This window comes from Pseudoliparis swirei, chromosome 4, assembly GCF_029220125.1.
Source record: "Pseudoliparis swirei isolate HS2019 ecotype Mariana Trench chromosome 4, NWPU_hadal_v1, whole genome shotgun sequence".
In the NCBI taxonomy this organism is placed as follows: Eukaryota; Metazoa; Chordata; class Actinopteri; order Perciformes; family Liparidae; genus Pseudoliparis; species Pseudoliparis swirei.
Genome location: NC_079391.1, coordinates 33,781,668 through 33,809,531, shown reverse-complemented (window position 1 = coordinate 33,809,531; position 27,864 = coordinate 33,781,668). Strand labels below are relative to the sequence as shown.

At 47.8% G+C, this 27,864-nt stretch overlaps 3 protein-coding genes, 1 non-coding gene and 1 pseudogene across 6 annotated transcripts in view; 3 read left to right on the top strand and 2 right to left on the bottom strand.

Annotated features, from left to right (window-relative positions):
* Nucleotides 1-8,866, top strand: part of LOC130192996 (multiple epidermal growth factor-like domains protein 11) — a 72,987-nt gene extending 64,121 nt beyond the window's left edge. The window contains exons 21-25 of the mRNA XM_056413267.1: nt 681-817; nt 1,229-1,298; nt 1,593-1,646; nt 6,758-6,973; nt 7,251-8,866. Coding sequence (XP_056269242.1) covers nt 681-817; nt 1,229-1,298; nt 1,593-1,646; nt 6,758-6,973; nt 7,251-7,420 — 647 coding nt within the window. The 3' untranslated portion in view covers nt 7,421-8,866. The remainder of the gene's footprint in view (nt 1-680; nt 818-1,228; nt 1,299-1,592; nt 1,647-6,757; nt 6,974-7,250) is intronic.
* Nucleotides 8,867-12,153: 3,287 nt separating this feature from the next.
* On the bottom strand, nt 12,154-16,417 carry rab11a (RAB11a, member RAS oncogene family). Its single transcript, XM_056413376.1, has 5 exons — nt 16,256-16,417; nt 14,045-14,240; nt 13,394-13,587; nt 13,214-13,294; nt 12,154-12,704 (listed from the first exon to the last, which is right to left on the bottom strand). Exons 1-5 carry the CDS (start codon nt 16,293-16,295, stop codon nt 12,568-12,570), a joined length of 648 nt encoding a protein of 215 aa, XP_056269351.1. The 5' UTR covers nt 16,296-16,417; the 3' UTR covers nt 12,154-12,567.
* A 1,631-nt stretch (nt 16,418-18,048) lies between these two features.
* Nucleotides 18,049-18,162, top strand: LOC130193397 (U5 spliceosomal RNA). Its single transcript, XR_008831632.1, has one exon. It is a non-coding gene; the product is annotated as a U5 spliceosomal RNA (small nuclear RNA).
* Nucleotides 18,163-19,237: 1,075 nt separating this feature from the next.
* LOC130193251 (uncharacterized) lies at nt 19,238-20,945 on the bottom strand (annotated as a pseudogene).
* LOC130193010 (death-associated protein kinase 3-like) lies at nt 20,866-27,352 on the top strand. 3 transcript variants are annotated; one of them, XM_056413302.1, is made up of 8 exons: nt 20,965-21,195; nt 22,865-23,086; nt 23,746-23,884; nt 23,966-24,095; nt 24,226-24,301; nt 24,371-24,523; nt 24,613-24,658; nt 24,985-27,352. In XM_056413302.1, the coding sequence occupies exons 1-8, from the start codon at nt 21,134-21,136 to the stop codon at nt 25,642-25,644; spliced, it is 1,488 nt and encodes a 495-aa protein (XP_056269277.1). In that variant the 5' UTR covers nt 20,965-21,133; the 3' UTR covers nt 25,645-27,352. The 3 variants fall into 3 exon arrangements, with proteins under 3 accessions (XP_056269275.1, XP_056269277.1, XP_056269276.1); XM_056413300.1 differs by adding an exon at nt 20,866-20,955 and having other exon boundaries at nt 21,133-21,195; nt 23,966-24,301; nt 24,371-24,658; XM_056413301.1 differs by having other exon boundaries at nt 23,966-24,301.
* Nucleotides 27,353-27,864: the final 512 nt, after the last annotated feature.

The following is a 27,864-nucleotide window of genomic DNA, read 5'->3' as shown; positions in this document are numbered from 1 at the left end:
AGACAATATATATATATATATATGTATATACATACAATATATATATATACAATATATATATATATGAAACAATGTAATAAAATATACACCATGGCCATAGATATTCACAGAATATGTTCTGGTGTATAGTTTTAATGAGGGTCTCAGTCCTTGTTCAGCAGCCTGATGGCCTGACTGAAGAAGCTGTCCCTCAGTCTGTTTGTGCGGCACTTGATACTGCGGTATCTCCACTAGAGAGCTTGTAGTATCATATCACAACACTAGAGAGCTTGTAGTACCATATTACTCCACTAGAGAGCTTGTAGTATCATATCACAACACTAGAGAGCTTGTAGTACCATATTACTCCACTAGAGAGCTTGTAGTATCATATCACAACAACTACAAGCTCTCTAGTGGTGTAATATGGTACTACAAGCTCTCTAGTGGGGTAACATGGTACTACAAGCTCTCTAGTGGGGTATTGTGGTACTACAAGCTATCTAGTGGGGCAATATGGTACTACAAGCATAAGAACATCCATAAGAACCTGTCCTGGTTCTGGTGACGGATCCATAAGAACCTGTCCTGGTTCTGGTGATGGATCTATCAGAAGCTGTCCTGGTTCTGGTGATGGATCTATCAGAACCTGTCCTGGTTCTGGTGATGGATCCATAAGAACCTGTCCTGGGTGGTGGCAGCAGGGCTGCCGTGCTCTGGCCTGCTCTCCTCTCCAGAGTCCCCCAGCAGCAGCTGCTTCTCCAACCCCGGCTACCGGACCCTCGGGCCCTGCAGCTACGCCCACTATGCTAAGCCGGACAAGAGGGGCGTGGCCAAGGTGGGTTCAAGGGACCTCCTTTCTTCTCACTTTGTGTGCTCGTCCGTGCTGCTCAGATGTTCAGCTGCAGCCTGTCTATGCGGAGACGTTTAATATTTCACATTTCTGAGTATACAATTTAATCTCAGATAGATAGATGTATTATTTATTTATCCCACAAAGGGACATTATTTTGCCCCAGCAGCATTTATACATACAGGTAAGCAATAACATATCACATGTAAAAAATGCACAGTATACTGTATGTATAAAAATAGAACAGAATAATAAGAAAGAAAGAAACGATTCAGAGTCCAAGTGCTTGAAAAGTTGCAGTTCCCCAAATGGCCACTCGGGGCTCTAAAAGCAAGTCGTTCTAACAGCGCGTTCTAACAGCGCGTTCTAACAGCGCGTTCCTCCGCGTGACTCCAGGTGAAGAAGAAGAAGAGCCACAGGAACAGCGCTCCGGAGTGGGGGGGGGGCGCTTACTGCAACCTCAGCGGTCAGTACGGAACGTTATGTCGTTATTTAATTTATTTCATGAAACTGTAACCTCGAATATAAAAGTTTAGTTTAGTGAGTAAGTTTGGCCAGAAAGATAATTAAAGTTTTATATTTTGCGTCATGAGTCATACATTTGTAAATGTGACTGAAAAAATCACGTCAAGAGAGTTAAAACGGGATCCACATGAGTTCCCACAACAAGCTCCCACGGGGTGAACAGGAAGGGGCGGGGGGGACAGGAAGGGGCGGGACTTCCCCTCAAGCCCTGACTCTCCTCTCTGGTTCCTTCCAGGCGTTTACTGCATCGACCGGTGCTTCAGCTGCAACGTGGAGCCGCGCTTCAGAGGTGAGCGGGCAGCTGACCCCGCGTGACCCCGCGTGACCTCACGTGACCCCACGTGACCCCACATGACCCTGCGTGACCCAGCGTGACCCCGTCGACCTCCGACCCCTCGGCCAATCCCCTCGCTCCAATAGCCCCTCCCTCTCGGCCAATGACTGCCCCTCAGTGCCGCAGTTTGACGATGATGATGAAGATAATAAGCAGTTATTCTCGAGTTAAAGGTTCATCCACAGATGTATTGATTATTGACTGATTTTAACTGTATTTTAAACAGTGTTAGTAGTTTTTACTCTCGAAGCCTTATGAGGAAACTAATGAGATGTTTCTAGCGAGGGCTCGGAGGGTTTCTCTCTCAAGAGAAAGGAGGACATTTCCCTCATGATTTCTTTTTTTTTAAAGTATTCCGTGTTTGTCGTTGTTATTGTCATTTCGGCCACAAGGGGCTGACGTTGACCACTAACGTCTGCAAACACATAAACTGTATATAATATAACTAGATAACTAATATCATATAATAGCTGGTGCAGGTCCTTATGAAGAGTCTTTAGTTCTTAAGAAATCACAAACGTCTTAAAAAGAACAGAACGTTTCTGTCAGGCCGAGATTCCGATCAGGACTCAAATGCTGAGGCGTCAGTGAGCAGAGTTTAATAATCAAAACAAAAACTCTCCTAAGAGGTGGAGGCTAAATAAGGTACTCAGTTTACAAAAAGGCACTATGAAAACTCCAACAAAAATCGCTCTTTCGAGGTTGGTACTCAGTTTCCAAAAAGGCTCGGCGGCTATGAACGTGGCTTTGGTGAACGACCATGAGACGAAACACTTTGGCACAGGACAGAGGGAAGACGCAGACTATAAGCACATGAGGGTAATGGGGAACAGGTGGAAACAATCAGGGATCAGGGGAGACAATCAGACCGGTGACACATGAGGAAGGGCAAGTGACCTGAAACGAGAGGAGAGTTAGACTTCAAAATAAAACAGGAAGTTACGAGACAAAAACCCAAGACAAGACAAGCTTCACCGCGGTGTGACAGTACCCCCCCCCCCCCCCCCCTAAGGGCCGACTCCTGACGGCCCAGGCAGTTCAGGATGGTCCTTCACAAAGTCTTCTATGAGGGACCGATCCAGTATAAACCGGGATGGGACCCATTGACGCTCCTCCGGGCCGTACCCCTGCCAGTCCACCAGGTACTGCTTGCCCCGACCACGGTTGCGCACAGCTAATAACCTCTTGACCTTGTAGACAGGACCCCCGTCTATCACTTCAGGAGGAGGAGGGGGCGGGAGGGGCGGGACCATGGAGCTCTCCCTGACCAGCTTGACCTGACTGACATGGAATGTCGGGTGGACACGAAGAGGCCGGGGCAGACGAAGGCGAACCGCTGCAGGCCCGATAATCTTGGTGATGGGGAATGGCCCCACGAAGCGCGGTGCCAGTTTCTTCGAGAGGCCTTTGAGGTGGAGGTTCTTGGCTGAGAGCCACACTCTCTGGCCCGGCTGGTACGCAGGGGCGGGTTGTCTTCGCCGGTCCGCGGCCCTTTTGACCCGGTCTCCTTGGCGGAGGAGGAGCTGCCGGGCGGCCGCCCAGATACGTCGGCAACGGCGGACCATGGCGTGGGCGGAGGGCACCGACACTTCCGGTTCCTGGTCCGCGAAGACAGGAGGCTCGTAACCATACACACATTTGAAGGGTGAGAACCCTGTGGCCGAGGTGGGCAGGGAATTATGGGCATACTCGACCCAGACCAGGTGCCGGCTCCAGGTTGAGGGGTTCTGGGACACCAGACAGCAGAGACCGGTCTCCAGCTGCTGGTTGAGGCGTTCGGCCTGGCCGTTGGCCTCCGGGTGATAGCCTGACGTGAGACTCGCCGTGGCTCCGATAAGCCGACAAAACTCCTTCCAGAAGCGTGACACGAACTGGGGCCCCCGGTCGGAAACGATGTCCCTAGGGAAACCGTGGACTCTGAAGACATGGTTAATCATAATCTGAGCTGTCTCTTTGGCTGACGGCAGTTTGGGCAAGGCTATGAATCTCGTCATTTTGGAAAACCTGTCCACCACGGTAAGAACCGTGGTGTTACCTTCGGAGACCGGGAGGCCCGTGACAAAGTCCATGGAGATGTTAGCCCATGGTCTGGAGGGGATGGGGAGCGGTTGTAGAAGTCCCATACGCGGCCCAGAGGACGTCTTATTCCTGGCGCAGACCGAACAAGCCCCGACGTACTCCTGGACCTCCCGTTCCATGGACCGCCACCAGAACCTCCAAGAGATGGCAAACATGGTCCGCCGAACCCCCGGATGACAGGAAAGCAGCGAGGTGTGAGCCCAGTGGATCACCTGTGGGCGCAGCTCAGCCGGGACAAACAACCGATTCTCAGGGCACCCACTAGGTGGCGGACTCTCACCGTTTGCCTGCTTGACCTGTGTTTCTATTTGCCAAGTCACCGCTCCAACCACACAGGTTTGTGGAAGGATTGGCTCTGGTTCCTTGGCAACAGGCTCGGGGTCGTAGAGACGTGACAAGGCATCGGGCTTGACGTTCTGGGAGCCCGGCCTGTACGAGAGGGCGAAAGAGAAGCGGTTAAAAAAGAGCCCCCACCTTGCCTGGCGAGAATTCAGTCTCTTGGCTTTACGTATATATTCCAGGTTCTTATGGTCGGTCCAGACGATAAACGGGTGTTCTGCTCCCTCAAGCCAGTGCCTCCATTCTTCCAAGGCCAGCTTGACCGCCAACAGCTCCCGGTTGCCGACATCATAGTTCCGCTCCGCCCGCGACAGACGCTACGACAAGAAGGCGCAGGGATGCATCTTACCGTCCTGTTCAGACCGCTGGGACAGGACCGCTCCAATCCCCTCGTTGGAGGCGTCCACCTCGACCACAAACTGCCGCTGGGGATCAGGTATCGTGAGGATGGGAGCCGTGGTGAAGCGGGTCTTGAGGTGCTGAAAGGCTGCCTCCGCCTCCGGGGACCAGAGGAAGCGCACCTTCGTGGAGGTGAGTGCATGGAGCGGAGCTGCTATTGCGCTGAAGCCTCTGATAAACCGCCTATAAAAGTTCGCAAAACCGAGGAACTGCTGGACCTTTTTGCGGCTATCCGGTGTGGGCCATTCGGCCACAGCGCGCACTTTAGCCAGATCCATCTGCACCCTTCCAGGAGCTACAATGAAGCCCAGGAAGGAGATGGTGTCGGCATGAAACTCACTCTTTTCTGCCTTCACATAGAGTCTGTTTTCTAACAATCGTTGGAGAACCTGGGACACATGCTTTCTGTGAGTATCTAGATCTGTTGAGTAAATGAGAATGTCATCCAGGTAAACGTACACAAACTGGTCTAAGAAATCCCGGAGTACATCATTGATCATAGTCTGGAATACGGCTGGGGCATTGGTGAGTCCAAAAGGCATCACTAAGTACTCATAGTGGCCGCTAGGAGTATTAAATCCTGTCTTCCATTCATCTCCTTCTCTGATCCTGACTAAATGATAAGCGTTGCGTAAATCTAACTTGGTAAATACCTTAGCCTGTTGCAGTTGGTCAAAAACTGATGTCATGAGAGGTAGGGGGTAACGATTCTTCATGGTGATGGCATTGAGGGGGCTGTAATCGATGCAGGGTCTAAGGGAGCCGTCCTTCTTCCCTACAAAAAAAAATCTGGCCCCCGCTGCTGATGACGAAGGACGAATAAGCCCCGTCCTCAGCGATGACTCTATGTACTCTTTCATGGCTGATACTCAGTTTCCAAAAAGGCTCGGCGGCTATGAACGTGGCTTTGGTGAACGACCATGAGACGAAACACTTTGGCACAGGACAGAGGGAAGACGCAGACTATAAGCACATGAGGGTAATGGGGAACAGGTGGAAACAATCAGGGATCAGGGGAGACAATCAGACCGGTGACACATGAGGAAGGGCAAGTGACCTGAAACGAGAGGAGAGTTAGACTTCAAAATAAAACAGGAAGTTACGAGACAAAAACCCAAGACAAGACAAGCTTCACCACGGTGTGACAGTTTCACTTTCTTTGGTATAAAATGTTAAAGAGAACAAATGTTGTGGTAAATGTCATTTAAATAAATGACAACAACCACACAACGGGATGTCCAAAGGGATTCTGGGAAATGTAGGAATCTTTATTGAAAGGGTTCTGTCACTCTTTGTGAGAGAGAATTAGAATTAAGGTTTGTGGACGAGACGCAGCATGAAATCCCCGAATGCTCCGAGTCCTTGAATGCAACACTTGTGTTTGACGTTGTTGACGTTGTGTGTTTGTGTCTCTGCAGGACGAATACGACTCCTCTCCTCCGTTTCTCCTCCTCTGCTTCACCCCATCACTCCCAAAACTCACCTGTGGGGGGGGGGGGGGGGGGGGGTGTCCTTGCAGTGGATCCGTTGTTGTCCAGCGATGTCATAATAAACTCGAACTTGTGTTTTTATTGCAGGGAGCAAAACATCTTTATTAAATGAATTCTTCACAACAAAATCCCAAAATGTGGATTAATCCGCTGCAGAAAATAGTCCCCAACTAATGCACCATGTCCTCCTGTCTGTGTGGTTAAAAACTACTTTTAGGGGGAAAAGGTTTTAGGGAACTCTCCAGAATGAACATTTAGAGTTCTTGTGAAAATGATAAAAATGTAGATCGACGCAGCTTCGTCCTCTAGAACAGGGCGTCTGGCCACATCAGCACCACGGTGGCCTCTTAAAGGGCCGGTTACACCTGAAACTCGGTGTAAACAACTCCTGAACGTATTGTTACATAACTCTCTTTGCATTTGATTATTGTTTGTTTGAGTGTAGAAATATCGTACATAAGAATATTTCTCTAATATTGTCACATGAATCCAATTAATTTGAAACCTTCAAAATAAAAGCACAGGATATTTTTCAGAAATTTCTTCCAAGAAAAGGTGGTCACATGTCTTTCAGGCCGTCAGGGGCCACATAAAATGACGTGACGGGCCGGATTTGTCCCGCGGGCCCTCTGTTTGACACCCGTGCTCTAAAAGCATAAACTACAGAAAAGTGTCGAGTCATAACATCTTAACTGACATGATGTTCCTCGGAGAGCAGGCGGCCCTCTGAGTGACGCCGCGTCGCCTCTTTTCTTCCAGACTACATGAAGGGCTCGCTGTCCAGCTGCTCCCTGAACAGCGAGAACCCGTACGCCACCATCAGCGACGCCAAACCCTCCGAGAGCAGCTACGTGGAGATGACGTCACCGGCTCACCGCGACCACATGACGCGCTGCTGCTCCGCCGCCAACGGAGCCAACGCCATCGGCAACGCCACCGCCGCCACGGCCAACCCCAAGAACGTCTACGACATGGGTACGTCTGGTGTCCCGGATTCTACTGTTAGACTTCAGCTCTGCGGCTTCATTTGACAAATAAAACCAAACTATTTATTTTGGGCTGCAGGTTGAGACGATTTTAATCTTCTATTGATCTCCAATATTTCTGGATCAGTCGATTCATTGATCGGTCTTTTGAAACGTGACTTATTAAAACGGCCCGTCACGAGTTAGTGTCGGTCATATAGAATAAAATAACATAAAACTGAGAGAAGAACCAGAACTCTCGACTGACCGGATCCTCCGTCCCTCAGAACCGACCGTCAGCGTCATCCAGACCGCCGGGGGCCGCGTGCTGGTTCCGGGTTTCCCTCAGAACCCGTACGACCTGCCCAGGAACAGCCACATCCCGAGCCACTACGACCTGCTGCCGATGCGCCCGAGCCCCCCGCCGGCCGGCAGCCCCACCAGCTCGCTGCTCTAGACCCCCGAGCCCCCCCCCCAGACTGGACCCTGGACCGGTGCTCCTGGTTCCTCCAGAGAAACCCCTGTCTGATCGCTCAGCGCCGTGTCGTTTGTGTCATATTGTGAATTCCTGCTAAACAGATGGAAATATTAACGCACAAAGTGGAACTTTATTTAACGGAGAAGCAAAGAGACGAAATGTATCTGAGGGGGTTCTGGAGGGTTCTGGAGTCAAAGACCAGACTGAGGCCCACTCCGGATCCACACGTCTCAATTGAGAAGGAACGTATAAATATCTTCAGAGACGTGCTCAGAGATGCACTTCCTGTCCCTTTCTGGTATTTTTACACGTGGTTTCTTATTTCCCGTTTACATATTCACGGGCCGGACGGGTCCGCGCGTTCTCTCTTTTTCTAAGTGGCTGTAGACCGAGCGGCGTGCCAGTAGTTATTGTTGTGAGTTATTTTTCTGTCGGTGTCGAGATTAATACCCGTGCATGCCAAAGATTATTGGAGGTATCGTATTTAGCCGTGAACATCCTGATTGTTATTATTATCTTATCCGATCTGAAACACGACGTTCCCGATTCTTGTTCCCCGCTCATCGTTTTGGCTTTTGAGACGTGGAGCCGCGACCACGCCGTGTCCTCCGACCGGAGAGCTTCAGTCGCCTGTAAAATTGCTCAAATGATTAAGCAATTTTTTAAAGAAACTATGAATTGAGTTAATTGTTTTCATCACATGACTGATCAGCTGTCGGCATTTCTTGCATGTATATATATATATATTTATGTTTATTGTTTTCGTAGACATGAAACTATTACAACTAATTCCTGAAGATGAATCAGATTCCACCTTGTGGCCAAACGGTGGAATTACAACTTCCAAAAAGAGACAAGCGTAAAACACTTAGATAGCCCTTATTTAAATGATTAGATCCTTAAAGTTATTATAGAGTTCTTTAATTGTCTCTGTTATGAGAAATAGAAGCTTGGAGGCAGGACTAAAGAAAACCTCTTCACCTCCTGTTTACCGGCGGATTGACGCCATGTGACTTCTCACCAAACTACTGCAGTTGATTTCCTCCAAACCAGTTGATGGAAAAGCGTTCGCTCTTCTTCTTTTGCTTCAAGTTTGCGTCTCAATTGAAAGAAAACATGTTTAATGAATTAATGTCATAACGGAAAATCTGAATTTCTGTTCCCAAACATAATGAAAATGTGTTTCTAATCTCCCCGTTTCCGTATGAAACAGAGATGTACTTCATCACACGAGTTACTTTTGTTAAAAAATGCTGACAATTATATTTTGTCCAACAGCAATAACACGTTGACATGCATTATTGCCCCTGGTGTTTGCTTCCCTTTGTTCCATCGTCTCTGATCAATGTTTCAGCTTCAGTAGACGTCGTGTCGGTCTTTTTGTTTTCATGCCCTAAACTCAATAAAGTTGTCGTAGCTCAGGGAGTGGTGTGGTGTCTCTTGAGATCGCCTGTTTTTAAACAACTGTCGTCTGCATAAAGTATGACAGCATGTTGAGTATTAAGAGTCGCCCGGACTAATTGGTTAGTACTGGCCCTTTAAGAGCCGAGGAAACATTTCATCACAGGTTCACTGTCTTTGTACAAGTCGCTTCATGTGTTAAAGCTGCATTCTCTCTCCTGACCACCAGGGGGCGGCGACTCTGGTTGTATAGAAGTCTATGCTTCATGTGTTGAAGCTGCATTCTCTCTCCTGACCACCAGGGGGAGACTCCTCTGGTTGTATAGAAGTCTATGCTTCATGTGTTAAAGCTGCATTCTCTCTCCTGACCACCAGGGGGCGACTCCTCTGGTTGTATAGAAGTCTATGCTTCATGTGTTAAATCTGCATTCTCTCTCCTGACCACCAAGGGGCGACTCCTCTGGTTGTATAGAAGTCTATGCTTCATGTGTTGAAGCTGCATTCTCTCCTGACCACCAGGGGGCGACTCCTCTGGTTGTATAGAAGTCTATGCTTCATGTGTTGAAGCTGCATTCTCTCTCCTGACCACCAGGGGGCGACGCCTCTTGTAGTCATCTAGTGGTGAAGTGGTAGATTTCAAACGACTAAAACATTTGCCAATCCAAAGTCTCATTCTTGTTAATATTCTCTTTAATGTGTGCCAGTAGATCGCCAATGAGGTCACTTTAAATATGCTCTCCGGCTCCAACACAGCACATGTTGTCAAGAGGAGGAAGCATCAGTGTCCTTGGTGTCCTCCTCCCTTAAGCCCTAAGGAAACAACAGCAGGTTGCGGAACAAATCCACTACAGAACAACTTTATCCGTTTTCAGTGTTCAAATTCAATATTAATTGACTTTCTCTCAAACACAAATTAATGAGAGTGCACTTACCCAGAGTTCTGTCTGAGGAAATTATCTCTACTTCATTTTTAATTAGCACCAAATTACTAATTAGTATTTTCCAGTAACTCAGAGCGAGAGAAAAGAAGATTACATATACACACACACACACAACCAGAGGAGTCGCCCCCTGGTGGTCAGGAGAGAGAATGCAGCTTTAACAAAATGCGAGTTCATATAAAGGTTTATGACTGGTGCGCTTTATTAAGATGAATTGATAACTTAAGATATAGACACAATTGTACAATTTATCAATCTGTACAAAACATAAACACATTCATTGTGACCCCCCTCTCACATTTAGCTTAATCATCTCACTCTGAACACGTTTACACTGGAATTAGTTAGAGTTCAATATGGTAGAAAATAAAATGAAATACATGTCTTAAAAAAACACAAAAACAATGGAGGTTCATGAAAATGGGATCAGAAATCATATCATAACACACACACACACACCTTAGGTGGATGTTCGCGACGTGGAGCTGCAGTCGTAACAAGAAGTCGAGGCAGCTCGGTGTACGTAGGCGTAATGTGAGGGGGGGGCACTGGTCTGAGGAGGGGGGTCCGATGGCGAGTGAATGAGACGCGGTGAAACGGACGAAACCGCCGCCAGACGTTGGCAACAATGCGGCTGAAAGGCGTTTCCTCGCCTCCTTCACCCCAACTTTTCGAGGAAAGGAGTCGAGGAAAAGACGTTTGAGACGCAGCCGCGCTGAACACAAACGGGTTTTATCTCTAATCCTAAAACGAGGAAGCGTGATGAACCACGAGGGGCCGACGCCCGCTTCCTGCTTCCTCTCAGCGTCTCCTAACGACAGCCCCGTGCGAAGCCTGATGTGCGATGACATCACAGATCGATGACATCGCCACATAATACGTCATCGCTCGCTCTCGCTGTGGTTTCAATTCCTTCATTCGCTGCAGACGTACACGAGGGGCCACGTGCACGAGGAAACACGAGGGGCCACGTGCACGAGGAAACACGAGGGGCCACGTGCACGAGGAAACACGAGCGGCCACGTGCACGAGGAAACACGAAGGGCCACGTGCGAGGAAACACGAGGCCACGTGCAGGAAACACGAAGGGCCACGTGCACGAGGAAACACGAAGGGCCACGTGCACGAGGAAACACGAGGGCCACGTGCACGAGGAAACACGAGGGGCCACGTGCACGAGGAAACACGAGCGGCCACGTGCACGAGGAAACACGAAGGGCCACGTGCACGAGGAAACACGAGGGCCACGTGCACGAGGAAACACGAGGGGCCACGTGCACGAGGCCGTGCGAAACACGGCGGGCCACGTGCGAGGAAACACGAGGGCCACGTGCGAGGAAACACGAGGGCCCGTGCGAGAAACACGAGGGCCACGTGCACGAGGAAACACGAGGCCACGTGCGAGGAAACACGAGGCCACGTGCGAGGAAACACGAGGGCCACGTGCACGAGGAAACACGGGCCACGTGCGAGGAAACACGAGGGCCACGTGCGAGGAAACACGAGGGCCACGTGCGAGAAACACGAGGGGCCACGTGCACGAGGAAACACGAGTGGCCACGTGCACGAGGAAACACGAGGGGCCACGTGCACGAGGAAACACGAGGGCCACGTGCACGAGGAAACACGAGCGGCCACGTGCACGAGGAAACACGAAGGGCCACGTGCACGAGGAAACACGAGGGGCCACGTGCACGAGGAAACACGAGCGGCCACGTGCACGAGGAAACACGAGCGGCCACGTGCGAGAAACACGAGGGCCACGTGCACGAGGAAACACGAGTGGCCACGTGCACGAGGAAACACGAGGGGCCACGTGCACGAGGAAACACGAGGGCCCACGTGCACGAGGAAACACGAGCGGCCACGTGCGAAACACGAGGCCACGTGCGAGGAAACACGGCGGCCACGTGCGAGGAACACGAGGGCCACGTGCACGAGGAAACACGAGGGCCACGTGCGAGGAAACACGTGCGAGGCCACGCGTGCGAGGAAACAGGCACGGCACGGCGGCCACGTGCGAGGAAACACGAGGGCCACGTGCGAGGAAACACGAGGGCCACGTGCGAGGAAACACGAGCGGCCACGTGCACGAGGAAACACGAAGGGCCACGCGCACGAGGAAACACGAGCGGCCACGTGCACGAGGAAACACGAGGGGCCACGTGCACGAGGAAACACGAGCGGCCACGTGCACGAGGAAACACGAAGGGCCACGTGCACGAGGAAACACGAGGGGCCACGTGCACGAGGAAACACGAAGGGCCACGTGCACGAGGAAACACGAGGGGCCACGTGCACGCTTCTGCATAGCTGGAGTCAAATATGACGAGCGTGCTAAATAATAATAAAACATTTAAAAGGTCAAAGTTCACAGCGGTCGGATCGGCGATCCACGAGGTTTTTAATTTCCGAAACAGTACGTTGCACTAAAGAGGGGGTCGAGAGGGGGAGGAGCCTAACATGACAGAGCGTGTTATATATAAATGGGGGATACACTTCAGAGCAACTTTGATGTGCTTTAAATTCACGTCGACCTCAAAGTCGACGTCATGAAACGAGAGATCATAAAAATGTGGAGAAATCAGCACAAAAGAATGAAGAAGAAACAAAATCACATTCATAAGACGTGTTGTGAGTCTAGAGGGGTCTGCTTGGGGGGGGGGGGCCCACGCGGTGGCTTCTTATACTGGGGATATTTACCTGGGAGGGGGTTCAGAGTCCGGCTCAGTCTGTTTTCTGAGGGGCGGGGTTTGAGCTGTGGGGGAGGGGGAGGGGGCGGGGCTAGATGTTCTGACAGCATTGCATCTTTGGTTTGTTCTCGGTGGGCTGAACCTGGATGTTCACCACGTTGTTGCTAGGAGACATGTCGCTCTCCTGGCGCTCCGACATCTGCTTCTGGGACACGATGCGGTAGATCTCTGAGGGGGGGTCAAAGATGATCATTGACAGAATGGTAACTTTTCTGTCATGGAAAATTTTTATTAAAATCGTATGTTCATAATTCATCTTAGTCAGGTGACTCAAAGAGTTCACTGATTAAACAGTAAACAGGAGCTCTGATGTCACTTCCTCTGTAAACGGCTCTGATGTCACTTCCTCTCTCTGTAAACAGCTCTGATGTCACTTCCTCTCTGTAAACAGCTCTGATGTCACTTCCTCTCTCTGTAAACGGCTCTGATGTCACTTCCTCTCTCTGTAAACAGCTCTGATGTCACTTCCTCCCTGAAACAGGAACTCTGATGTCACTTCCTCCCTGAAACAGGAGCTCTGATGTCACTTCCTCCCTGAAACAAGAGCTCTGATGTCACTTCCTCCCTGAAACAGGAGCTCTGATGTGACTTCCTCCCTGAAACAGGAGCTCTGATGTCACTTCCTCCCTGAAACAGGAGCTCTGATGTCACTTCCTCCTGCGGCTCACGCCTCTCACCGGTCAGGATGGTCTGGAAGGCCGTCTCCACGTTGGTGGAGTCCAGCGCCGACGTCTCCAGAAAAGACAAACCGTTCTTCTCTGCAGGCCGGAGGTTAAGCGGGTTAAATACGCAGCATTCTGTTGATGTTTACTCAGAGCAGTGTGTGTGATGGAGGGAGGATGCAGGCGGAGTCTCACCGGCGAAGGCCCTGGCCTCGTCGGTGGGCACGGCCCGCAGGTGGCGCAGGTCGCTCTTGTTGCCCACCAGCATGATGACGATGTTGCTGTCGGCGTGGTCCCGCAGCTCCTTCAGCCAGCGCGCCACGTTCTCGTACGTCAGGTGCTTCGCGATGTCGTAGACGAGGAGCGCGCCCACCGCCCCGCGGTAGTACCTGCAGAGGGCGACGAGGGACTCGTAACATGTTAATGCGTTCGGCCACGGAGGTCAAAGAGGTCAGGACAAGAATGACGTCAACTTCTAATGATGCCTTCAGGCTCCGCTCAGTGAACATGAGTACTAAAGGTAAATGATAACGTTCTCGTGATGCGTTCAGGCTCTGCTCAGTGAACATGAGTACTAAAGGTAAACGATAACGTTCTCGTGATGCGTTCAGGCTCTGCTCAGTGAACATGAGTACTAAAGGTAAATGATAATGTTCTCGTGATGCGTTCAGGCTCTGCTTAGTGTACATGAGTACTAAAGGATAACGTTCTCATGATGCGTTCATGTAATCTAGTAAAATGTAGTGTTGGTGATGTTTCCTCAGATATTTAGAGACGACTTAACGACTCTAAATATAACACTAATTGAACCCCCTACCAGGGGCCCAATCAGAAGCCGGTACTCACGCCGAGGTGATGGCCCGGTAGCGCTCCTGGCCCGCCGTGTCCCAGATCTGGGCCTTCACCGTCTTGCCGTCCACCTGGATGCTGCGCGTGGCGAACTCCACCCCGATGGTGCTCTTGCTCTCCAGGTTGAACTCGTTACGCGTGAAGCGGGACAGCAGGTTGCTCTTGCCCACGCCCGAGTCCCCGATGAGGACCACTAGGGGCAAGACCAGTACACCATGAGGACCACTAGGGGCAAGACCAGTACACCATGAGGACCACTAGGGGCAAGAACAGTACACCATGAGGACCACTAGAGGGCAAGAACAGTACACCATGAGGACCACTAGGGGCAAGAACAGTACACCATGAGGACCACTAGGGGGCAAGAACAGTACACCATGAGGACCACTAGGGGGCAAGAACAGTACACCATGAGGACCACTAGAGGCAAGACCAGTACACCATGAGGACCACTAGGGGCAAGAACAGTACACCATGAGGACCACTAGGGGGCAAGAACAGTACACCATGAGGACCACTAGGGGCAAGAACAGTACACCATGAGGACCACTAGAGGGCAAGAACAGTACACCATGAGGACCACTAGGGGCAAGAACAGTACACCATGAGGACCACTAGGGGCAAGAACAGTACACCATGAGGACCACTAGGGGCAAGAACAGTACACCATGAGGACCACTAGGGGCAAGACCAGTACACCATGAGGACCACTAGGGGCAAGAACAGTACACCATGAGGACCACTAGGGGCAAGAACAGTACACCATGAGGACCACTAGGGGCAAGACCAGTACACCATGAGGACCACTAGGGGCAAGAACAGTACACCATGAGGACCACTAGGGGCAAGACCAGTACACCATGAGGACCACTAGGGGCAAGACCAGTACACCATGAGGACCACTAGGGGGCAAGACCAGTACACCATGAGGACCACTAGGGGCAAGAACAGTACACCATGAGGACCACTAGGGGCAAGACCAGTACACCATGAGGACCACTAGGGGGCAAGACCAGTACACCATGAGGACCACTAGGGGCAAGACCAGTACACCATGAGGACCACTAGGGGCAAGAACAGTACACCATGAGGACCACTAGGGGCAAGACCAGTACACCATGAGGACCACTAGGGGGCAAGACCAGTACACCATGAGGACCACTAGGGGCAAGAACAGTACACCATGAGGACCACTAGGGGGCAAGAACAGTACACCATGAGGACCACTAGGGGCAAGAACAGTACACCATGAGGACCACTAGGGGGGGGGGTCATTAAATATATGATCAATTAATAACCGGTAACCTGAGGGGTGATAACGGGTTAACCGGTAACCTGAGGGGTGATAACGGGTTAACCGGTAATCTGAGGGGTGATAACCGGTAACCTGAGGGGTAATAACGGGTTAACCGGTAACCTGAGGGGTGATAACCGGTAACCTGAGGGGTGATAACGGGTTAACCGGTAACCTGAGGGGTGATAACGGGTTAACCGGTAACCTGAGGGGTGATAACCGGTAACCTGAGGGGTAATAACGGGTTAACCGGTAACCTGAGGGGTGATAACGGGTTAACCGGTAACCTGAGGGGTGATAACCGGTAACCTGAGGGGTGATAACGGGTTAACCGGTAACCTGAGGGGTGATAACGGGTTAACCGGTAACCTGAGGGGTGATAACCGGTAACCTGAGGGGTGATAACGGGTTAACCGGTAACCTGAGGGGTGATAACGGGTTAACCGGTAACCTGAGGGGTGATAACCGGTAACCTGAGGGGTAATAACCGGTAACCTGAGGGGTGATAACGGGTTAACCGGTAACCTGAGGGGTGATAACGGGTTAACCGGTAACCTGAGGGGTGATAACCGGTAACCTGAGGGGTAATAACCGGTAACCTGAGGGGTGATAACGGGTTAACCGGTAACCTGAGGGGTAATAACCGGTAACCTGAGGTGTGTCCGCGCCCACTGATAAGCGAGCTACCGCCAGCTAACCGCTCCCGTTAACCGTCTTTCCTTTAGCGATAAACCACCGGAACGTCACGGATCCGCAGCTGGTTTCCCGCCGCGGGTCCAATCAGCGGGGCGCGCGCGCTGACGGTCGACAGGAAGGCTCGCGGGGAGACAAAGGTGGACGGCGGCTAAAGCTAAGCTGCCAGGTAACCAGCAGGGGCCGTGGGGAAGCGACCAGGAAACCCCGTGCATCGTTACCTTTGAACAGGTAGTCGTACTCGTCGTCTCTGGTGCCCATCGTCTCAGCGGGAAATCCGACGCTTGACGAGATTTAAAGAAAGAAATTAGATCGGCTGTGTTTCACGGTTCCAACGGGAATCTGTTTGGGAGCCGCACTTCCGGGTTGACTTCTTCTTCTGCTGCTTCTATTCCAGCAGCACACAAGATTCCTCTGACGTCTAGTGGGCGGGTGATGGAACTGTATTTCCAGGAAATAAACTACATAAGAATTATAATTATAATATAATAAATATATATATATATATTCGTTGAGTTATATTATCTTTGAATAACGCTTTATAGTATAGGAAACTACTTTTGTTTAGATAATGTTTTGTTTATGATAATTCAGATCTATTGCGAGAGTAAGTGTAATACAGAGATACCGTGTTACGAATACATGTCCTATATTAAAAATGTCCCTTAAGTAAGAGTACAAATGTGTTTGCATAAAAATATTTTAAAGTATTAAAGTGAAAAACCTGTTTGGCAGAAAGGTCCCTTCCAGAGAGATATATTATAATATTATTATTTTAATAATATTGATGAAGCTTTTCCACCAACAGCTGATGGAGCACATTATAACTATATATACTGTATTATGTAGCACCACAGTATTATACTTCATGTCACATGTTTTGTTTGTTGATGTGTATTTGAGTATTTGAGTTTGTATGTGTGCGTGTGTATATATATATATATGCTGACAACATCCTCTTTCTTTTGACATAAGATCAGCACATTTTAATGAAAGTCAATAGTTAAGTGAAATATTGCTTAGTTGTTCTCTTTTTTACTATGATATTCATATATTGTATTGTTTATTAACATGTACGGAATAATATAGTTAGTTCAGAAAGCATTTCAGTTATTTGTTTTTTAAATAATAGTCCTGCTATGAATGTGAATTATAGTGGACACCGGGACAACATGGATGTATTTAATGACTCAACATTGTGTATGAGGTGTTTGTGTGACACCAAATGCATGATATCTACATTACAGGAATATCACGCTAAAAATATAACATGCAAAATAATAAATGAAGAACGTTAAAGAATGATGAACCAAAGATTAATTTAGGTAATACAAATTGAAATAAATGTATCTCTTCTAAGTTAGTTCTCGACATATATATTAATATAAAATGTTCTTCAAACAACAACAAGAAGAACAATCGAGATGGATGAATTAATTTCATCCATCTGGTTGAATGTATTATTTGTTTAATATCAATCTACAGACAAAATGTGTTAGTTTATCTTCTATATTACTGGATTATATTTATATATATATATATATATATATATAAATGATGTTGTTACTGATGAGAGGCAAAGTTTATATAATGTTTGCGCGATTTAAACGGTATATAACCAACCTGAGATCGACTTTTTCTAATTATTTCTCGGGTGTTGTGCTCTTCTCAGGGACAGCACGTTAACAGTGACCGTGTGAATAAGACCACAAATCACGGCGCGTTAAAGTATCTCGATTCGATAGAATTCAATCAAAACGATAAAGAAAGCCGGACATCCGGCGGAACCAACATGCTCATGTCCCAGCATGCCTTGCGTCACAATTTAAAAAAGGAAGAACAAGCTGGAACGACACGTTTTAAAATATAGATTCATATTTTAATCAAGTACAAAGATCGACAACACGTCGCAATGTGTTTGTGTTACTTTATTACGTGGTGCGGTTTCTCACGCACCGGGAGTGAAGCGCGTGTTACCGGGAGTGTGGTGGCGCTCTCCGGCTCTCTCCCGGTATCACTCTTGGTTCTCTTCAAAGCGCATAAATCTTTCGCCTTTTACTAAAGATTTCCGTGGAGAGGACCAATAAGAGTCTAACTCAATTTTTTGATGCCCTGCTCACGCGGGGCTTCCTCACGCTGTCAAAGTAATAATCGATAAGGAGCTCCTTCCCGATGGGATCGATATATGAACTGTAACTGCAGTATCTCCGGAAACCGACAGGCCTGTTTATGTAAATACCTCAGGATCAACAAGCTTCTCCATGTTGCCCTGTCACCCGGAGTAACGTTAGTTTTTTACATTTTTAGGGCAAAATATTCTTTAACTTAAAAGTAAAGTTTTCATTGTGTTCAAAAACCTAAAAAAAACGTGCTCGACAAAATACACATATTAATAATGTTTGTATCATTAGTGATATTTTATTATTAGCCGGGCAAACGTGTTTGTTTTAAAGACAACAATTATATTGAGTTGAGTTCGAATCCGCACGATGACGTTACTGAGAGGAATCAGAGGTGTTGGTGCTCAGAGACACTGCCGGGTCCGTCCACAAGGGGGCGCCAGAATCAACACGAGAGGAACGTTTCTCGGAGTGGCTTTAAATAAGTTTATAGGAATGAAAAAGGCCATTTATCTCTCTAAAAGAGACAGTGAGCGAGCTGTTGCTTGTTTTTATTTCAATACTCTGACTTATATTTAACAGTTTAAAAAGAATCACATGACAATATATTTGCTTGTATACTTTTCTAACATTCATAACCAAAGAAATGGCGTCTCCTAAAATCTGTCATTTTATGGAACGTCAGTTTATTTCCATTTTTAGGGAAAAATACAGTTTATATATATATATTTATTGTGTAGGTTTAAACATGTATATTTGAATAAATAAATTCAGTCAAATAAAAAAATGTAAATATGAGTTTAACATGAAAAGTGACATAAACTTGAAATATGATTGACTTTCATTTTTAAAATGAATTTATCTGAATTTAAAAATTCTAAAATAAATAAATACTGAACCAACAACAACTACTACAATACTACGACTAATTACTTAATACAAATTAGAGAAATGTTGTCTTTAAATTGTCTTATAATAACTCAGATGTCCTTCGCAGTGTTTTAATGTTCCTACATGACTTGAATAAACATTATCATCATTTATTTAATTTCTGTAATATAAAAACAGTCGTTGAGTCCTTTTTTATTTCCTCTTGGAATCCGGGAGGAAGTTCTTCCCGTGCTGCGGACAGAAAGAAGACGTTAAACTCCACGCGCTCTGCTTCCAGTAACACCCACAGAGGATTGGCTCTGACTCACGTGGTTCCCCCAAGTGGACCTCAGGTCCTTCAGGTCCTCCAGGGACTTGTACGGGTCCCCCTAGATCTCAGCTGGGCTCATCGGCTCGTAGGAGCCATCAGGTGAGGGCCTCCGAGGGACCTCGGCGTACGTGGCGTCTCCCCGTAAACCTAAACCCCCGCCGGACCGCGTAGAGGTCTGGTACAGCGGGTTGGACCTCGACCAGGAGCTGTCTCTGGGGTCGTGGAGGGAGTAGGTGAGACAGGTGCTCCTCTCCAGTGGCGTGGGGGAGAAGGGAGTGCTGAGCTGGTTGGAGTACAGCTCCTCCTCCTCCTCCTGCTCCTCCCTGTGGTTCAGCATGGGTAGGGATGTGGTCCTGGTCTCAGGGTAGCTGGGCTGAGCGGTGTTGAACTGGGTCAGCTCCGGGTTTGTGTTTCCTCAGACTCCCAGAAGAACTCTCTTTGGGACCGGAGGGACGCCCTGAAAGACACGAGCACTGAGACCTAATACCACCAGAGGATTCTCCCCCTGGTGGTCAGGAGAGAGAATGCAGCCTTAACACATGAAGCATAGACTTCTATACAACCAGAGGAGTCGCCCCCTGGTGGTCAGGAGAGAGAATGCAGCTTTAACACATGAAGCATAGACTTCTATACAACCAGAGGAGTCGCCCCCTGGTGGTCAGGAGAGAGAATGCAGCTTTAACACATGAAGCATAGACTTCTATACAACCAGAGGAGTCGCCCCCTGGTGGTCAGGAGAGAGAATGCAGCTTTAACACATTTAGTCTTTGAGTAAAAAAGTTTTCCAAATGAGGAAATAGTCGGTTTAGTTTACACGACGCCGCTCTGACCGCCCCGCTGCATTCATTTGAATGGGGTCTATTTGAGGGGTTTTACCTCAGTCAAATGTCGGAGTGTTCCTCCCCTCAGCCGTCACACCTGAGTGAGGGACAACGTTCCCGTGAGCTTCCTGCTCCTGGATTCCGGCGGCGGCTGGCCCCTCCGGGTCTCTCCGGGAGGTGGAGCCTGAACACTGAGCCCGGAGCGCCCTGCGGCGCGGAGGTCCACCACGTCGTACAGCTCACCTGCAGACGGGTTGGGTTTTAATGACTGTTGTTATCAATAAAACGACGTCAACAACACTTTGTGTGATTTGGAAAACGCACATGACGCGTTTAGTTCGTACATGATTGTATTTTTAACAATACAAAACAAATGTAAACACTTTTTATGTATTCTTTGCACGTTTCTGTTGACAAGAAGAATAAAAACAGCTTTTAATAAAGTTACCAACGTGAAGCCCTCTGACGAAGTGCCTTTGAGCTGAAACTTCTCCACGTGAGAATCGAACCAACGAAGTCGTCCGACTCGTCCTCCGAGGAGCGCGGACGTCAGAAACCATGTGACGTCTTGGTGAGTCATGTGACCCCTCACCTGGCGCCAGCTGCAGGTCAGGTACTCCCCAAAGGGCTGGATGGGGCGGACCCGGTAGTGCTGGACCAGCTCGGGGAGACCCTCGTGGGTCCGCAACAACGCCCCCCTGAAGGAGTCCGCGGTGACGCGCTCCCCGCGCTCGTGCCCGCTGGAGAGGCGCGCGCGAGGGGAGTCAGACGTTCACACCGTAGGACATGTGGGATCTGTTGTTGTTGTTGTTGTTGTTGTTGTTGTTCCAGCGCCTCGTGCTCCGGTGTCCGGCCGGTCGGACTGCATGTTCTAGAGCCGCTCGGTGTTATGAAGTTATTATATTTACATGATTAATCCTGTTGATATGATGACGTGGACAGTCTCTCGCCTGCAGCATGAGCCGCTTCCAGCAGCACAAGGTGGAGGCCTCCTACCACATCGGAGAGGAGCTGGGCAGGTACGGAACCACGTGACCACGTGACCCCATCACGACGCTTAATGCCAATCAGAATCCAGACAGCTGGTCGTGAATATAAAGATCCGTGGCCACGATGACGTCATGAATACATGTAGAAGAACACTGGCATCAGGTGGATGAATAAATATATACTTAGGTGATGAATACAAATATAACTCAAAGATCAACGTGGAAGTGAACTGCAACTAAAAACTATAGTACCATACTGGAACTTAATATTGTTTTATTAATGGATTAACATTAATGTATTTATATATATATATGTATATACATAAATATATGTATATTATAATTATGTATATATAATATAAACATATATACACATATATATATATGTTTATTATAATTATGTGAAGAATTATATATATGTATATTATAATTATGTGAAGAATTATGTATATATAATATATACATATATATATACACATATATATATATGTTTATTATAATTATGTGAAGAATTATATATATATGTATATTATAATTATGTGAAGAATTATATTATATATAATTCTTCACATTATTATTCCATTACTCCATTACATATTGTACTTTACAGTTACACTGATCCTGACATCCTAAAGAAGTTTGTGAGAGTTGTTCATAATTTCAAAATAAAGTGCCAGTCGGACTCAAAGCTGAAGGTCACTTCTCCGGTTATTAACAATATGGAAAGACACAGAATCATCAGCGGCCTGTGTGCGCCTGAAGCTTCCTGTTTGACAGACAGCCGTGTTTCGCCTTCCGATACCGTGAAAGCAATGCATTCTGGGAGTCGTAGCGTTGAGTACAATCTGAGGGAGAAAAAACACCGTCAGAGTGAATCGTACGTTGCGATTACGGCACGTTGCCGTAAAATGTCCGTTCCACCGTGTTGCATTTGAGGCCCAGAGTTCGGTCGGGAGAGACAGCTGTTCTTCAAAGGACTCTTCTATCTTTAGCTGCGGCTATTTCTACTGCAGAGGAAGAGTGTTACGTTACAGCAGCTAGACCTGCAGCCTTGAGAGCTGGACACACAACTATACACACCAACAAGTCTCCACCTTGGGATGTAAAAAAACGTGCTCTACAAAATACACATATTAATAATGTTTGTATCATTAGTGATATTTAATTATTAGCCGGGCACACATGTGTTTGTTTTAAAGACAACAATTATATTGAGTTGAAGAGTTCGACTCCGCACGATGACGTCACTGAGAGGAATCTGAGGTGTTGGTGCTCACACTACCGTGTCCGTCCACAAGGGGGCGCCACAATCAACACGAGAGGAACGTTTCTCGGAGTGGCTTTAAATAAGTGTATAAGAATGAAAAAGGCCATTTATCTCTCTAAAAGGGACAGTGAGCGAGCTGTTGCTTGTTTTTATTCCAATACTCTGACTTATATTTAACAGTTTAAAAAGAATCACATGACAATATATTCACTTGTATACTTTTCTGACATTCATAAAAAAAAATTTAAAAATGTCGTCTCCTAAAATGTGTTGTTTGGTGGAATTGTGACAAAAAACTGGAACATTTAAATTAAATCTTTTCTTTTTCTTTTAACATTTCTTGTATTTTCTCGACTCGCATCCAGACGTTGGGACACCAATGTATCTGTGATGAGCTCAGATAATAAAAACGCGTTTCCTTCGTGTTCTCAGCGGCCAGTTCGCCATCGTGAAGCAATGCAGAGAGAAAAGCACGGGCCGGGAATTTGCCGCCAAGTTCATCAAGAAGCGTCAGAGCATGGCGAGCTCTCGCGGCGTGCGGCGGGAGGAGATCGAGCGCGAGGTGGACATCCTGCAGCAGATCCGCCACGCCAACATCGTCACGCTGCACGACGTCTACGAGAACCGCACCGACGTGGTGCTGATCCTGGAGCTGTGAGTGGCCGCGCGGCTGTTCACATGGGCGGGGTTCCTTCAAGAATAAAAGCAGGGAATTATAATTAGTAGAGCTAATTCCTCTTCAATGTGTGAAGGTCAGAGGTCAATACCAGAAGTTGTGTCTTTTTATCTTATATTTGTGAAGCAGAAATCCCCCAAATAACTCCTCAGTCGATTACCTATATTAAAATAAATGTGACGGTAAAATAAGTCATGTTTAAGTATGCTAATGAGGAACTATTTAATGGTAACTTTTGGTGAACCACAACAAACACTATCACTTTAGTTCACAGGGGGCGCCACAACCAACACTACCACTTTAGTCCACAGGGGGCACCAGAACCAACACTACCACTTTAGTCCACAGGGGGCGCCACAACCAACACTACCACTTTAGTCCACAGGGGGCACCAGAACCAACACTACCACTTTAGTCCACAGGGGGCACCAGAACCAACACGACCACTTTAGTCCACAGGGGGCGCCACAACCAACACTACCACTTTAGTCCACAGGGGGCAGCAGAACCAACACTTTAAGGAATAGTAATGCACATTGAGGATGTGTTGATGTCCCTCTGTAATTTGAGCCACTCTCTGGTGGACCACATGTAGAACATAGTATTTGGGTCGATGCCCTTTCGCTCGTCTGCTCAGGGTCTCTGGAGGCGAGCTGTTCGACTTCCTGGCGCAGAAGGAGTCTCTGAGCGAGGAAGAGGCCACTCAGTTCATCAAGCAGATCTTGGAGGGGGTCAACTACCTGCACGCCAGGAAGATCGCCCACTTTGACCTCAAGGTCGGTCCGGACCAGACGAGTGCCGGACGCACCGGGCCGACATGGTTCACTCAGATGTTTCTCGTCTTCTCTCCTCCGCAGCCTGAGAACATCATGCTGCTGGACAAGAACGCGCCGCTGCCCAGAATCAAACTCATCGATTTCGGTCTCGCCCACAAGATCGAAGCCGGCGTTGAGTTCAAGAACATCTTCGGAACGCCCGAGTTCGTCGGTGAGAAAGTTAACTCTTTGACCTCATTCACTTTAAAAGCTCCAGAAACCAGAGGAAGCCGAAGAGGAAGTGATCCGGTGACGCGTCGTTCTAACCTTCACCAAACATGTCGCCCGTTGTCCTTCCGAAGCCCCGGAGATCGTGAACTACGAGCCGCTGGGCCTGGAGGCCGACATGTGGAGCATCGGGGTCATCACCTACATCCTGCAAGTGACCGTCGCTTCTCAGGCTCCGCGGCCCGGACGCCGTCTCACCGGCGCCCTCTTGTGTTCCAGGCTGAGCGGCGCGTCTCCGTTCCTCGGGGAGAGCAAGCAGGACACGCTGGACAACATCTCGGCCGTCAGCTACGACTTCGACGAGGAGTTCTTCGGCCACACCAGCGAGACGGCCAAGAAGTTCATCGGCCAGCTGCTGGAGAAGGACAAGGAGTGAGAGCGGGCAGAGAAGCCCGTCCTCCGGTTCTGATCCACGATTATTGTTCTTATTATTACTTGGTCACTTTTCTTCTCTCTGACAGGAAGAGATTAACGATTCAAGAGGCTCTGACTCACCCGTGGATCAAGGTGACGTGGAAGAATTACAGATGCATGACATTCTTTACCTTTTATTTTGAAGTCCAGCAGTCGCGATGATGTTTCTCTCTATTAATATTTTACTAGAGATTATAATTCATGCATCCGATGTTTTACTTACATTTGAACTCGTTTTTACCCCAAAAAGACGATGAAATGATCCTCTGAGCCGCCGCGTCCACGTGTTATGAGACGGATAAAGGTCATAGGTTAGATCCCGACATGACGGCGCGTTCAGGTGTTGCGATAGTTGTAAACGTGTCGCCTGAGATCCGTCCGTCGCCCCGTGAGGATACTGACCCGCCCTTCTCTTAAAGTCCATCGAGCACAAGGAGGAGAGCAAAGCCCGCGAGCCCAAGAAGCGCGAGCGCCGCCAGCTGAAGACCTCGCGGCTGAGGGAGTACACCATCAAGTCCCACTCCAGCATGCCGCCCAACAACACCTACGTCAACTTCGAGCGCTTCGCCCAGGTGGTGGAGGACATCGACCGCATGGAGGGCTCCTTCTCCCGCCTGGCGGCGGCCCACGACTCGCTGCAGCAGGACATCGACGCCATGGTGTCCGCCTACAACGAGAAGGAGGCCTGGTACAAGGAGGAGAGCGAAGACGCGCGCCACGAGCTCTCGCAGATCCGCTACGAGTTCCGCAAGGTGGAGGCGCTGAAGAGGAGCCTGCAGGGCGACGTGAAGGCCTTCGGCAGCGGCCTCGGCGCCGTCGGCAGCCGCTACCGGGAGAGGCAGAGCCGCTTCGACGCGCTGCGGCTGGAGCTCAGCCGCGAGCTGCAGTGGGTGCAGGAGGTGATGGGTTCGCTCCCCGCGGACGGAGGAGGAGGAGGAGGAGGAGGAGGAGGAGCTTTCCCTGGCTGCAGCTTCTCCACCGTCTTCAACTACGACGTGAACGAAGCCCTGAAGGAGCTGCTGAACCGCTCCTGTGGAGGAGAGCTGCTGATGGACCTGGAGCCCGGGCAGCACCGGTGACGCCGAGAGGTGTTTCCCTTTTTTTGGTTTGTTTTTTTCCGTGTTCGTCACGAGTCAATTCTCGAAAAACTTGAGTAAATCCAACACAAGATTTTTTTGCAGTGTGGGTCAAGTACACTGAAAAAAGGTGTTGGATTTACTTTTTTAGGAAAGTGGTCTAAGAAAATAAATGTATATGAAGCCAGACGTTTTCTTTAAGTTGATTAAACTCTTTGGTTGTCAGCGGTTTCCTCAGATTTACTAACATGGATTATGTAACCATGACCCGTATTATTTTTGTTTGCATCCAAATCAATTTATAATTTGTAAAATTGAGTTGAATTAAATTAAGTATTATCAGCGAGCCATTATTAGTATTTTCTTTTAATATATTCAAATAAAGCAAAAAATATATTTTGATAAAACTCTCACTTTATTCTAACTAAATGTGAACACAGTGTCCAATAACAATGATGTACCGTGACTTTAAAACCTAAAAAATAAACATTGGAATGGAAGTAATCCGAAATGTTGCATATAAATATATGTATATATATATGTAAACATCATGATAAAAATAAAAAATATATATTTTTAAATGTTTCAATAAAGTAGTAGTTGTTTTGATGAAAACAAAATACAATAAAAGATTAATAAATTGACAATTTGACAAATATCTTTTCCAACATGGTCCCTTTTCATTGCAAATGCTTCTAAAATAAGTGGAATATGAAATGAGTGTTTGTCTGTAATCATTAGATTGTGGTATTGTTTTTCATTTTTCATGAATTAATCAGATCTAAAGATGAAATCAGTCGCAGTGTCAATACGCTTCCACCAGAGGGCAGCAGCGAAGTCTATCCAGACAGCCTAAATACAAATATATATGATATTGTACTTACACTTAAACCAGAATCATGAATCTATCTAGTTATCAAGCTCCTCTTTTATGGAACCAGCTTCCAATTTCAGTCCGGGAGGCAGACACAGTCACCTCGTTTAAGAGTAGACTTAAGACCTTCCTCTTTGACAGAGCTTATAGTTAGGGCTGAATCAGGTTCACCTGGTCCAGCCCCTTGATATGCTGCTATAGGCTTATAGCTGCCGGGGGACGTTTTAGGATGCACTGAGTACCTATCTCCTCTTTTTTCTCTCCTTAAGGATGAATTTTCATCTCTCCATCACACGTTACTAACTCTGCTTTCTCCCCGGAGTCCTTTTGACTTCACGTCTCATGGGGTCATCGGACCCTATGAGACGGCATAGATCCTATCTGCCTGATGGATCGTCTGGGTCGTGCAATTCCTGCTCATGACTACGCCACTGTCCTGTTGAGACTCCGCCCACTGTTGAGACTCCGCCCACTCCTCCTCCCCACCGCCATCTGCCTGATGGATCGTGGAGGTCTCCATCGTGGAATATGCCTACTATGAACTATTCATACACTCTGTCATATTCATGTAATGTATTTAAACTCTAAATCTGTCCTTCTGTACACATTACATCTATTGTTCTGTCCATCCTGGAGAGGGATCCTCCTCTGTTGCTCTCCTGCAGGTTTCTTCCCTTTTTTTCCCCCTGAAGGGTTATTTGGGAGTTTTTCCTGGTCCGATGTGAGGTTTTGGGGCAGGGATGTTTATGTGTACAGATTGTAAAGCACTCCGAGACAAATTTGTAATTTGTGAAATTGGGCTATACAAATAAACTGAATTGAATTGAATCAACACAACTTCATTAATTTTATCTTACTAAAAAACGGACAAAATAGAGTAAAATACACTTTTCTGGAAAATATTATTTCACTTGTCAAATGTTGCAATGTCTTGTTGCCTCTAATGCGTGATTGTGTATTTTCACCTCGACTTCAAACACATCTGCCTCATTAATTTAAAGACCTTTTGAATCGTCTGATTTTTAACAGCCATCTAGTTGTTTGATAAAGCTGAAATATTGTAAAGAAATATTATATATGAATATTACTTTAGGTCCCTGACTGTCAACTGTTTCTCTCTCTATATATTTTTTTTTTTCTTCTTTTTTACTGTACAACAGAGTTATTCTACACTACAAAGTTGAACTTTATTTCAAAGGAACGGCCATTTGTTGTAAAGAGTGTAATAAGTCTATCGTCTGATCCATACTCCGGACCAGAAGGGGGCGGTAATGCACCAATAAGATGGATGACAACAGCCGTTAAACCAGAAGAAGAAGAAGAAAACGAAGAAGAAAACGAAGAAGAAG

Bases quoted from the DNA above. Each gene is read 5' to 3' on its own strand.
- rab11a (XM_056413376.1), bottom strand. From the start codon at position 16,295: ATGGGCACCAGAGACGACGAGTACGACTACCTGTTCAAAG. The intron at 13,588-14,044 runs GTGAGTACCGGC...CGCCCTCTGCAG, and splicing joins TACCGGGCCATCACCTCGGC to GTACTACCGCGGGGCGGTGG. The intron at 13,295-13,393 runs GTGAGACTCCGC...TCCGGCCTGCAG, and splicing joins CGAGGCCAGGGCCTTCGCCG to AGAAGAACGGTTTGTCTTTT.
- LOC130193010 (XM_056413300.1), top strand. From the start codon at position 21,134: ATGAGCCGCTTCCAGCAGCACAAGGTGGAGGCCTCCTACCACATCGGA. The intron at 23,087-23,745 runs GTGAGTGGCCGC...TCGTCTGCTCAG, and splicing joins GTGGTGCTGATCCTGGAGCT to GGTCTCTGGAGGCGAGCTGT. The intron at 24,659-24,984 runs GTGACGTGGAAG...CTTCTCTTAAAG, and splicing joins TGACTCACCCGTGGATCAAG to TCCATCGAGCACAAGGAGGA.